General features: G+C 41.3%; 1 protein-coding gene across 2 annotated transcripts in view; it reads left to right on the top strand.

The window, feature by feature from the left end:
- The window catches only part of SLC24A4 (solute carrier family 24 member 4), a 109924-nt gene that overhangs the window by 88741 nt on the left and 7788 nt on the right, over positions 1 to 13395 (top strand). For both annotated transcript variants that reach the window (XM_053376520.1, XM_053376530.1), the window contains exons 11-12: positions 8615 to 8784; positions 10459 to 10597. In XM_053376520.1, coding sequence (XP_053232495.1) covers positions 8615 to 8784; positions 10459 to 10597 — 309 coding nt within the window. The remainder of the gene's footprint in view (positions 1 to 8614; positions 8785 to 10458; positions 10598 to 13395) is intronic.

Genomic DNA, 13395 nt, shown 5'->3' with positions numbered 1-13395 from the left:
AAAAGCACTCAAGGAGGACACAGGGCATGGCTCGTGAGGGGCATGTGCTAGGAAGGGAATGCAGCCTAAGGAGAATTCAGAGATGCTGGGATGGCCACATGGAGCCCCAAAGACCGGGCGGGGGGAGGGTTATCCACCTTTGCCCTAGCACACATGTTCACATGATGCTAACACGGATCATAATGTCTGTGCCTGCAGCTTTGCTGTGGTTTATTTATTTATTTTAGATGATTAATAGGCCACTCTTCGAGTGAAAGCCTCTCGGAATGGCTCACACCAATTTAAATCAACAATCAAGTCAATAGAAGGTACAATATAACCAGCATGTGACGGAAACAAAAGCTAGATTAAAACAAGTAATGCAAGCTGCACAAACTAGGAATACCTGTTGGAATAAAAAAGGTCTTTAGCTGCTGCTGAAAAGAGAGATTTTGCACCAGGCAATTCTCTCTTTGCACCTGGCAAGCATTCCGAAGTTGGGTCACTGGAAGGGAGAATGCCCTATATCACCCGTCTTGTTGGCATTCTTGCTCTCAGGGACGGCCACACTTGTAGTGATGCACCTCAAGATTCCCACAGGTGCTTATTGGCTTCTCTTGGAATCTCAGGCTTATTTCTTGAATGGAAGCTGGCTCACAGGCACACTGTTTCTTCCCTGACTGACATGCCCTTGTGGCCACATAGATCATTCATGCAGATACATGCTCCCAGATGTATTATATATAGCACCACCTTGGGACTTAGGATAGCATTGTTTTTCATGCTGCATTCTGGAGGACCCTGGAGAACATCAGTAATAGGAGACAGTCGTCTCTAAAAGACAGCTTACAGCTACAGCAGAGCATTTTATGTATTCCAGGAGGCCATGCACAGAGCCTCAAAAAGGCCCAACATGCCTGGCAACGGCTCTCTTGCACCTAAGAACATGCAAAAGACTCGTTTGCAACATGCTGGGGTTCTGGTGCAGGTGTGCAGGAATCCCTTGACAAGTCCATATGAATGGTGGAAAGCCTGGAAACTATTTTAATAAGGCACCAAACAGAAGAACGTTAGTTTCAGCATTAATGTGTGGCCGCTGAGTGAGGAACAGCAGGAAAACTGAAGCATCCATAAGAGTGCTGGATTCCAGTGTGGAGCAAGTGTTCTGGCACTTTGGTATCATGTTGTGTCCTCAGAAGCAATTACTGGCACCCAGCTGTGCAAGATATGCTGCCTTTCAGCAATTCCTGAGTGGGGAAAGTAACAGCCAAGAGACTGGTGCATTAGGTGGTACTACAAAGTGTTTGAATTTTTGAAGCAGACATTGAGAGATGGCTCTCACCATATACAGACAGTCTCAACACTTGTAGGAAGAAAAGTAGGCATTTTTTTAAAAAACTGTTTAGAAAAGGAACTGCATCTTTTTCTTTCCTTCTCCCCCACCACCTTCCTTTTCCTAATGCTGCATGGAAGACTATATTTCTGACCCTGTTTCTTTGATCCTGAAAGATTTCCATATCATCTATCTATCATCTATCTATCTATCTATCTATCTATCTATCTATCTATCATCTATCTATCATCTATCTATCTATCATCTATCTATCTATCTATCTATCTATCTATCATCATCTATCTATCTATCATCATCTATCTATCTATCTATCTATCATCTATCTATCATCTATCTATCTATATCTATCTATCTATCATCTATCTATCTATCTATCTATCTATCTATCTATCTATCATCATCTATCTATCTATCATCATCTATCTATCTATCATCTATCTATCATCTATCTATCTATCTATCTATCTATCTATATCTATCTATCATCTATCTATCTATCTATCTATCATCTATCTATCTATCTATCTATCTATCATCTATCTATCTATCTATCTATCTATCTATCTATCTATCATCTATCTATCTATCTATCTATCTTCATCATCATCATCATCATCATCTATCATCTATCTATCTATCATCTATCTATCATCTATCTATCTATCTATCTATCTATCTATCTATCTATCTATCATCTATCTATCTATCTATCTATCTATCTATCTATCTATCTATCTATCATCTGTCTATCTATCTCCTACTCTTTACGGAAAAGAAAAGCTTTCACACAACAGTTATCGTTAGCTTTTTCTGTAAGGGTTCAAGCAGTGAGAATGCCAAGAGGTCTGTTCTTAGTTTTTGTCTTCCTTGCTTCGGTTTTGCTGTAATTTTTTTCACTCAAGGGGGAATGTTAATACAGTGTGAGTATCCATCTAGCATTGTCCTTTGCAAGAGCACTGTGCAAACTGAGCCAGAATGAAGCTATTTGCCATGTTAAAGCTGCACAATAGCTTGCCTTCATTTGACCTCTCCTCTGCACAACTAACTGCCTCCAGGCAGCCTTTTTGCTGCTAGCTGAAATATGCCACATCTTTCTGTTGCCCTGGCTGCTGAAACATGCCCTACTTGTAGCTTTGAGCACAGCCTCCAGCAAAGCTGCCCAGGTCCTTGGTTAACACCTCTCTTGGGTCAGTGGGGCTCAGATCTCACCTTAATCTTCTCCAGTGTATGAGTGCAAGGTCTGATTATTTTCTAACAAAGAACACCTGCTCTCTACCCAATGCATTCTACATCCTGATGGTGGGAATTCTATTACTTGACGGTGCAGATAAAAGGGAGGTTCACAGACTGCTGAGCGGCCTTTGAAGCTTGTAACTTTTATTGCTTCCAAGAGCTTCGACTGGAAAAACATAAAAGCTTCTATTACTGGATTCTCATATATAGAGAGCTTTTCACCCAGAGGAAAATCCAATTTCAGAGACAAGCCTTCTACGCAAGAAGAGAAGATTTGTACCTTTGCTGCTAATGCCCATGTTTTGACAGTAATAACATGGTGGCTGGACCCCCTGGTTTTTATTGTGATGGTCCACAGATTGGCTTTGATTTCTGGCTAGTCAATAGAAACCCCATAGTGATTAAATACGTTAGGGCATGGGATTGTGTGGAATAAAGGTCAGCTGCTTCAACAACTTATTCACATTCCAGAGGGTGGCATTTATCTTTTTCGGCAAAAACAACACAGAGATGTGTGGCACTCTAGAAGATTAACAGACTTGTTGTACCATAGATTTCCCTGGGCTAGAGCCCACTTTGTCTGATACAACTGTTTACCCAAAACAATTGGGGCAGTGGTTCCCAAACTCCAGCACCACCCATGGACCACTTGAAAATTTCTGAGGCTCTTGGCAGACCACTTAATGATGTTTCTGCCCATTGTACCAATTGTAATTTCTTATATTGTATTACAATCTGAATTCTAATAAATGAAAGAATTATTGCAATAAAGTACAATAAAAAAATCAGTTTGAATATTCAGTGCTATAGATGTGCAATCTCCCACCTTTAACCACAAATCTGCAGACACTCTGCAGACCACCTGGATGAAGCTGGTGGACCACCGATGGTCCACAGACCACAGTTTGGAAATCCCTGGACCAGGGTGATCAGAAGGAAAAAGGACAGGACTTCTACCTATTTGATAATTATGCAGAAGAGGACATTATATATTTTTGTAGCACTTTTACCAGAAGTAATTCTCGTTTCCCCTGCCCCACTTTACTCTAGAAGGTTGTAGCTACCCACGGCAGATGCTTGCTTCCTCCTGGGGAATCACCTCCTAGAAAGGACTACTTCAGGGTATACTGCAGCTTACCTCTTAGTGGAACAGCCAAGGGGTAAAATGCAGTATGTGCTCAACACTCTACCCAACCTTGAAACCTGTGTTGCAGTGCACCGTGGGGCGAATCCACTTGAGACTGCAGCAAGTTGGTGGAAACAACGGCATTGTTCTCCCAGGTCCCAACTCCACTCACGGAGGCAGCACATTTGTTCCCCCAGCCTGACTTGGCTATAAATGTTTATGGGTCAGGCCTGGGTCTTTTCTTTAAGCAACGGACAGATTCTTTCCCCCATTCCCATCTACAAAGCTCTTCAAATACATTCCAAGCCTCAGCACATCTCATCTTCTTTGCCTGTTCACCAGTCTCTGTGCCTGCCTGTCCTTCAGCTCTCCCTTCCAGGCTTTCCCATCTTCTTCACCTGAGAAGTTCCATCTCATCCTGCTGAGATTTATGCAAGCAGCACCCTGGTTTCCTTGGTACCCATGGCTTGGTGCTGATGTATATCTCAAGGGGCAAAGAGAATCAGTTTGAAGCAACAAAGCCAGAGGACTTGCTATAAGCAAAAGAGTAATGTGCTGTGTTTGCAGTTAAGCTGCTGTTGGTGATGGGGGAAGAATATGATCCAGGTTGCATTTAAATGAAAACTTATTTAATTTGCACTTTCCAAAACAGTACAAGGACTGAAACACAGCCATCTTTTGAATTTCATATATGTCTGAAATTTGCATGGCACTTCTCCAGCGAAGTAATGTGTACAAAAATGCATTTACTAGGATACAGTGTACATAAAAATACATATATCAGTCAAAATAACATTCAAAAATGCATTATGCTAGTGAAAACTGCTTGGTAAAAATGTGCACATTAGGGGAAACAATTGTAAAATGTGTGTGTTAGGAGAAATTTGCAATACAATGCTGGTGAGTTTTCATGAGGACTTTTAAGAAAATTGCAAACTGATGTGCAAGGAAGATTGGAAAAATGAGAAACTGAAACTGAGAAAAGCTAAAATTGACAGATTCGTCCAGCCACAGCCAAGTCTTCCTGGGTCCAGAACCCAGGACCTTGATGCCTCTATATGTATAGTACAGCCCCCATCCTTGTATATCCTCGCAAGTACTTCAATGCTCATTCGTCAGTCTCATTGGGGCTCCTCAAGCAAGTTCTGTAGCAACTGCATTGATGCTTCTGTGTTGCTTTTAATAATGTGCTTCACCCAAGAGAGGCTTCCTTAGTAAGATTAGCTCTTTAAAAAATGTCATGACTTCTTTTTCCACTAAAATCCAGCGATAAGCATCTGTGGCTGTCTCTTGCTCTTGATAATAATCATACTTAATGGCACTTAGTACTCCTGTAGCACTTTTGCCTAAGTGCTCAAGTGCTTCTCATAGATTATTCTCAGTAATGCCTGCATTAGATAGATAGAACAATATTTCCATCCTTATTAAAGGTATTGTGGCTAAAGCTAAGACAGTGGCATGCCTAAGGCCATCTATGTTAAGTTCACGGCTCAGCTGGCATTTGAACCAGGCCCTTCCAGCTCATATATTCTGTTTTGTTTTTTTTATAAGATATTTATTAAAGTTTTTGGAAATACAACAAGAAAAATCGAAAAGAACCTCATTTTAAACAAGAACAGATAAAATACAAAAAAGAAAAAAAGAAAAATCAAAAAGAAAAAAAAGAATTGAAATCCATTAAGCAAAAAAGAAAAATCAATAAAAAAACACAAATCTTCCCATTACTGATCTTTCATTAACTTATTTCCCTGACCTCTTCACACCTCCCTTTTTTGTATTCTAAGTCAATTATCCATTTCAGCAAATCCTTTCCCTCTTTTCAAATTTTTGTCCTGTAAATTTATCTTGAAATTAATATAACTTTACTTTCCCTCCTTTCACCAATTAACAGTCTATTATTCCTAAATCTTTGTAACATTTCTGCTAAAATCACATAAATTCATTCCAACATCATTCTAACATTCATTAATCTTGCAATGTTTCTGTAAATAGTCTTTGAATTTCTTCCAATCTTCCTCCACTGACTCTTCTCCCTGGTCTCGGATTCTGCCAGTCATTTCCGCCAGTTCCATGTAGTCCATCACCTTCATCTGCCATTCTTCCACAGTGGGTAGATCTTGTGTCTTCCAATGCTTTGCAATAAGTATTCTTGCTGCTGTTGTAGCATACATAAAGAAAGTTCTATCCTTCTTTGGCACCAATTGGCCGACCATGCCCAGGAGAAAGGCCTCTGGTTTCTTCAGAAAGGTATATTTAAATACCTTTTTCATTTCGTTATAGATCATCTCCCAGAAAGCCTTAATCCTTGGGCATGTCCACCAAAGGTGAAAGAATGTACCTTCAGTCTCTTTACATTTCCAACATTTATTATCGGGCAAATGATAAATTTTCGCAAGCTTGACTGGTGTCATGTACCACCTGTATATAATTTTCATTATATTCTCTCTTAAGGCATTACATGCCATGAACTTCATACCTGTGGTCCATAACTGTTCCCAGTCAGCCATCATAATGTTGTGTCCAACATCTTGTGCCCATTTAATCATAACAGATTTCACCGTTTCATCCTGAGTATTCCATTTCAACAGCAGTTTGTACTGTTTAGCTCCGACTTGTATACCTTTAACCATTTGGTCCCTTCCCAGCTCATATATTCTGGTTTAACCCTCTGAGGGGAGATTTTACACTGGAGGTGAACCTTTGGACCTCTGGATTAATGGCGCTTCATGCAGGCATGACTAGTGCTGCCTCCAGATTTTGGAGGCCCTTGGGCAAGACACCCTCCAGGGGCACTCCTCTATTAGTGAACATAGCTCTTCACTGCAGCAGATTAAGGTTGACCCTGGGGTACCTGGCTATGTTGTCCCTTCATAGGCATGACTAACTTTTCAATGCAGCCCGGGTTCAGTTAACTTAGACTTCATACCCACCAACCTATGTGCAGCACAAAGGTGTCGTTTTTCTCAGTCCGGAGTCGTTCGTGCTAATCCTCAACATGCTGCTTTCAGTTTTGATTAATTCGACATCTTACCTTCCACAAAGTTACTTGATACACATTTGAAAACCCATCCCTTGATTAGGTTATCCACACCTTTTGCTTCCTACACATGCCTCAGGTGAATGAAGGAGGTTGTGATCTTGGTATATGCCCACTCACCATGTCATTGGGCAGGTGTAGATACACACACACACACACACACACACACACAATCGCTGGGACCACCTACATCTGTTTTCAAATGAATACACTGGGGGGCCCCAGTTCAGTACAGAATTGTGTGAGCAGGGGGCGGGGACCCATCATCTGAGCTCAGCCTTGGGAGATGCTTCAGGTGATAGCCTGATACAGTCTGAAACTAAATGTTAGTTTTGACCCCTTCCCCACCTCTCTCACCGGTCTTCATCTGTTTTAGATAACAGGCATGTAATCACCGGGTGTGAGATTTTTCTGAGGGTTCTTCTGTTATTCTTTTGTTTGAGTTGAATGTTTTCCCTGATCTCCAGTGCTTTTGAACTGAAATTCTACACTAATGACTCATTTGTTTATTTCATTTTCCTGTTGACTAAATTTTCCTGTTCCTGCTAATGTAAGTAACCTGCTGTAAATGTATATGTATATATTTATCCAACTTGATAAGTGAGGCAATAAAGAATGGTATTGCCCCTCCATTCTTTCCCTTTCCCCATTGTCCACATCCCCTTTTTCTCTGGGGTTAATATTTTACTTCATTGCAATGTGTTTTCTAACACCACATGTCTCCTGTCTGCTAAGCCTTGCTACACTTGCTATGTCCAGCTGGTTGCATTTGTTGTTAATACTTGCATGCATTTATTATGTGTTCCTTTTATTAATTCTCAGGGCTGCATGTCCCCCTGACCCCTCTGGTTTAGTAACAGAGTTAAGGATAGCTTAAAGCTCCCATTTATATATAAATTGTCGCAATTCCTTTGAAACAAGTCTTTGCTAAGCAGCACAGTAACCTGAAAAGCTACAGTGAAGACAAACGCACCTTCTAAAATCATAGTTGAGGCTGAAAGGATTAAATCATTTGGTTGCTAGGGCAATGAGCAGGCTACAAACTTGCTCATTCTTTTGAATAGTAATACTCATTTTTGAGGAGCCCGCTTCTCTGTCTCAGCAGTGATTGACATTTTAGTGTTATTATTGGGTTGGACCCACTATGTGTGTGCAGAACTACTCCCACACTACTCTCCATGTTGTCCTGCAGACAGAAATGGGGGAAGGGATTTTCAGATATTCCCCTCCTTTCCCCTTGCAGCCCCCTGTGTCCCCTAAAAATCTCTGCTCAAGTGTTGGGGGACAATCTAGGAACAGCATGGGAGTTGGCACTGAGAGCAATGGCAGAAGGGGTAATTGGTGAATATTGCCTCCTATGAAAGGGCAAGTCTGAATCCAACCTGTTATAATGAGTTATTTATTATGATGGTGCATATTCCAGACAAGTTATGCACTTTTAAGGCCTTTTAATTCTGATGGCAGGGAGGTGAGCACATGCTAACTGTTTCTGTTAAGATCAATGAGATGGAACTTGGGATAGATTGCAGCCTTGATTATAAATTTACCACATGAAATTCAGTAGATGCTATACAATAAGCTTACGTTATAACAGACAAATTATTAAGCAGTTGATTAAATTAATCAAGGAGATTAGTGGGTCAAGGTGAAATGCAAAGGGGAAACCTGCCTGTTTCCACACATACCCAATCTCTTTCTACACAACTGCAGCATAAAATGGCATTGTTGACGTACTACCTAATTTTGCTGATTTACGATTTTTAAGGCTCCAGGTGACATTACGCTTCAGCAGCCTATAAAAGCCATTAAGGGGCAAGTAAGGGCAGAGGCAGGCACAGAAAAGGAAGCAAATTGTATAGCTAACCATTGGCATTGTGGTCAATAGTGAAGGGAACGCAACAGTATGGCCGAAACTCCGTTGTGATGGTCGATGAGATCATTTGTTCCAGTCCTCCAAAATATCGTTTCCCTGAAGCTGGCTTGCGAATAATGATTACAAACAAATTTGGGCCGAGAACCAGGCTACGGATGGCAAGCAGGATTATTATTAATGAGGTGAGTCTGCAAGGGCGGGAATAATTAAAGCGCTTACTCAATCATTTTTTATTTTTCGCAATTCATTTCATCACTGTTATGTATTGTTTATGCAGCAGTCAATGTATATGATGGTTTACAGAATAATTTATTTGGAAAGTACAGTACTTTGCCCAAAGGCATTCACAATCTACTAAAGTTTTACAGCGAGAAGGGAATTGGAAAGAGGAAGGATAGGGGCGAAAAAGGGAACAAGGGAACAAATGCATGTAATTTGTTGTGGTTCCATATTTCATTATCTGAAATACTCCTTCACACAAGCTGCAGTCCTGAAATACTTCTTCACACATGGATGTGGTAGCAGCCACCACCTTAGATAGCTTTTTAAAAGGCATTAGATAAATCTGCAAGGGAAAGATTTATCAGTGAATATTAGCTGGAAAAGTGTACAGAACCTTTCTGCCCAGAGGCAGTATACTGGGGAGCAGCAATGGGAGACTGCTCTTGCCTTGACAGAAGCATTCAGCTGACCACAGTGTGGAAACAGGATGTTGGACTAGATCAGGGTTTCTCAAACTTGGATCTCCAGCTGTTTTTAGACTACAGTTCCCATCATACCTGGTCCTGCTAGCAAGAGATGGTGGGAGTTGTAGTCCCAAAACGCAGCTGGAGACTCGAGTTTGGGAAACCCTGCACTAGATTAACCCTTTGTCATATCCAGCAGGCCTATTTGTATTTTTGTGTGGTTAAGAATGAAGATGTGTGACAGCTTAAGCAAGCAATGACTTCATAGGTAATACTTAACTGGATTTGGGCTCTTGTTTCCAGTGATAATGTCTAGGCTCATTGTTTCTGACCATTGGCCACTTGCCAACAACATCTGGCGAGCCACTGGCTCCCTACCCCTGGTCTAGGCAAGATGAACAGGAGTGCATTTTAAAGTGCACTTCTAGTGATGGCAAAAATATGGACCAGATGAAGATAGGCAGCTCATCTGATTTCTTGTTAACCTAGATGCCCTTTCTGTAGCATACAGAAGATCCCATCTCACTGTATTTATTTAAAAAATAGTAGTTCACTTTTCCTCCAAAGGCAGCATACATGATTCTGTCCCCCTCTCACTCATATTTTATCCTCACAACAACCCTGTGAGGGTAGGTTAGGCTGAGATAGTATGGTTGCAAGGGAGTTTTGAACCTGAGTCTCCCCAGTTCTTGTCTGAGTCTTTACACCTTCACTGTAGGCGTATTAAATATTCTTCTCTCTCTATTTTATCAATGTGCTACCCCTCCAGTTATTGAGATACCTTTCTTTTCTGCATTTCCAATGTTCTATCGGAGCTCAAGGGAAGGAATAAATTTTATGGTTCTTGATATTATTTATGTTGATGCAAGAGGAAAACTTAAAATTATATAGAAATAACTTTGGCAGCAGCATTTCATATATATCAACAGGATTTTCAATCTGAAAGAAAGAAAGAAAGCCACACATGTGCTGAAAATATGCCAGAGTAAATCTTTGGATCCAAACATAGAGGGCCAGAAATGGCTAACTGATGAATTCTAAAACCAGAATTGCTCAAAGATGACATGGAGGGAGGGAGTGGCAAAATTATATAAACAAACAAAAACAAGTAAGATTAGGAAACACTCCAGAAATGGTGTATTCACTGGATTTGGTTCACATGTCTTCTAGCGCCAGCGACTAATTCATGCTGCCAATGGCAAGCTGATCCAGAATGGGAAGCATGAGAATATCGAAAATGGGGCCATCCATGTTGATAACCAAGAAGAGGAGCATGAACACATCAACCTGTCTCCTTTTTCACCACCAGGTAAATCTCAATTGTATTACAGAATGAATGGGTGAGCAAGATCGCTTTGCCCCATGGAACCAGCCATGGCATTCAGCTTCCAAACTATCACCACCACCCTCCAGCCAGCCAGTTCCTCTCACTTCCAGCTCTAAGAACATGAAAAGCTGAACCAGACCATTGGTCCATCTAGCTCAGCATTGTCTACACTGACTAGCAGTGGCTCAGGCCAGGGTTTCACGCAAGGGTCTTTACCAGCGCGACCTGGAGATGCTGGGTATTAAGCAAGGGTCCTTCTGCATCAAAAGCATGTGCTCTGCCACTGAGACCCAGATCTTCTCCTTTTCCTTTGATCACCAGTTATGTCGTTTCCCCATTCTCCTACTCTGCTTTGTCTTACTGGTTCGCCCAGCAAAAGGGAGAATGGGTATATTCAAGTTGCCTACTTGGGTCATCTACCATTTGGAGACTCCAGGGAGTGGTGTTCATTCATGTGTGCTCACCCAGGGGCCAGGGATAGTATGCAAGGCAAACTTTTCATCTGTACACAAGTGAATCTTGTACACATGTTTGGAATTGTTTGGCTGCAATAAAAGTAGTCTCCAAGTTATGATCTCAGTGAGTGAATATTTGGTCTCCTTAAAGTGAACTTGTATTCCTTATCAGCTTTATATTTCCAGGAACGATATCTTAGATTTGTTGCCATTGCAAGTGGTCTTAGTATTTTGGGTTAGGAAATGTGCACAAAGGGAATATCTGAATCACAAACTGATTTAAGAAACAACTCCTCTTCCCAGGCAGCCCAGGAAAGGGCAGTTATGTGAAGATGGCAAAGAGAATTCTCATCTTTCTCAGCAAACTAAAAAAACACACCCCAGGATTCTTTATAGGAAGCCAAGGCAGCTAAAGTGATATAGAATGCTTGTACATTTATGTGAAGATATGCCCCAGAGACTGGTTGTGGCATATGGATGAGTCTTACGGGGTGCATTCAGACTATTTCCTGCAAATCTATGCTTCCTTCTTCAAGAATTGCAGGCTTCAGTCCCCCCCCTTTAAATGCTGAAGTTGCAATATTGCACCCACATGTCCCCTTCCTTGAAACCCCTTCAGATGCAATTTGCTGTAGATTAAAAAAAGAGACCTTGAGGGGTGGAGGGTCATCAAATGGTTCAGATCACGGAAGTAGCTACATTTTACATCTACTGTACTGTACTGGTTTCCATGGACCAGAAACTACTTCATCAGACGCCACAGGGTTCTGCAGGGCTGCAACATACCCACCGGGAAATTATTTTAATGGAGCGCCCGCAGCAAATTGTGCCCATTGGGTCAAATATTTATGCCTTCCACTTCCTTACTTTAATCAGACCCAGTTCATCCAGCCCTAAGAATAAATGACTGCTGTGAATTGTTATGAAGACACAAAACTTCTTCTAACCTTAGGGTTAGAAGAAATTGCTGACAACAGCTTAAAACCAATCTGTGGTTTTTTGCTATTGGTTTAGCTATTTGCCAAATTGTGTTCTACTCTCTGTGTTTCATTGGAAAACTCGTATAGTCTTTGATCTATATTCAATATGTAGCTAGTGAATTACATTGCTCGTATCTTGTTAAGTCACTTTGAAACCTTTTCTTTTTTATATAAATTGACTGGCAAATGTAAATTATAGTCACAATCGTAATGCCTCTTCCCTCCTCTCCCCTTTTGGGATTTGTTTAGCTCCCTGAACATCATCATCATCATTATTTTACCAGTTGCTGGTAACCAAAGGATGGGAGAGTTCTCTTGTGCTCAAATCCTGCTTGCTGGTTTCCCACAGGAATCTGATCAGCCACTGTGAGAACAGTATGCAGGGTTAGATGAGCCATTGGTCTCATCCAGCAGGCTCTTATATATATATATATAGAAATGCAACCCACATTTAATAATAATAATAATAATAATAATAATAATAAAAGAGGGAGAAAGAAATGGACAAACAGAACTTCTTACATCCTGTAAGGCATAGTGGTTTGAATTAAGAATAGAACTGCTGGTTTAGCTACTAGCTTAATTTTAATTTGTTTATTCAGCTTCTTCTTTTTAAAGAACATCCTTTACAATAGTTGATGTACAGCTGACCGCACTGACCAGCAGCTCTTATGCTTCAGACTACAAAGGAGTAATGGATCAGTTAAGAATTCAAGGGTTTACATAAGAGCCCTGAAGACCTGTGGCATAAAATCACGAGGTTTTTTTTTAGTATCTGTTCTTCTGCTGAATTTTGTTGATATTCTAGGACTTCTGCATGCACAATGAGAATTCCTTTCCCTCTCCTCTCCCCATGGGCCCCCCCCGCCACCCCCCAAATCTGTTCTCTGGTTTCTACCAACCTTCTAGAAATTTTTTGGGGGTAGGCTAGGGACACATGGAGAGAGGAAAGGTAGAGGAGCTCCTTTTGTACAGGCAGTAGTCCTTGTGTTAACAAGATGACTTTGCAGGATACACCCCTGTATGTCTACACACACACACACCCGCCTTTGGTCTGTAACATCTCAAGGCCAAACTAGACCGTCGAATTTCTGTAATGAGTTTTTTTAAATGAATAGTCAGTGGAAGGCCAGGGGGAGAAGACAGATGAGAACATCGTCCTAGAGGGAGGTTTTACCCTTTCTTCACATCAAGCTCATGATCCACAACAACTGTTCACAAAGGGAGGAAAGGGACGTCACGCACATGCGCGAAAGTGGCGAATCGCGACCCGCACATGCGGGTTGTGTTCACTTCTGGATGCGAATGGGGCTCCGGAATAGATCCCGTTCGCATCCAGAGGTAC

Source organism: Podarcis raffonei, chromosome 1 (genome assembly GCF_027172205.1).
Source record: "Podarcis raffonei isolate rPodRaf1 chromosome 1, rPodRaf1.pri, whole genome shotgun sequence".
NCBI classification, from domain to species: Eukaryota; Metazoa; Chordata; class Lepidosauria; order Squamata; family Lacertidae; genus Podarcis; species Podarcis raffonei.
Note: the sequence above shows the minus strand (reverse complement) of the source record. Positions and strands in the feature narration are given on the sequence as shown.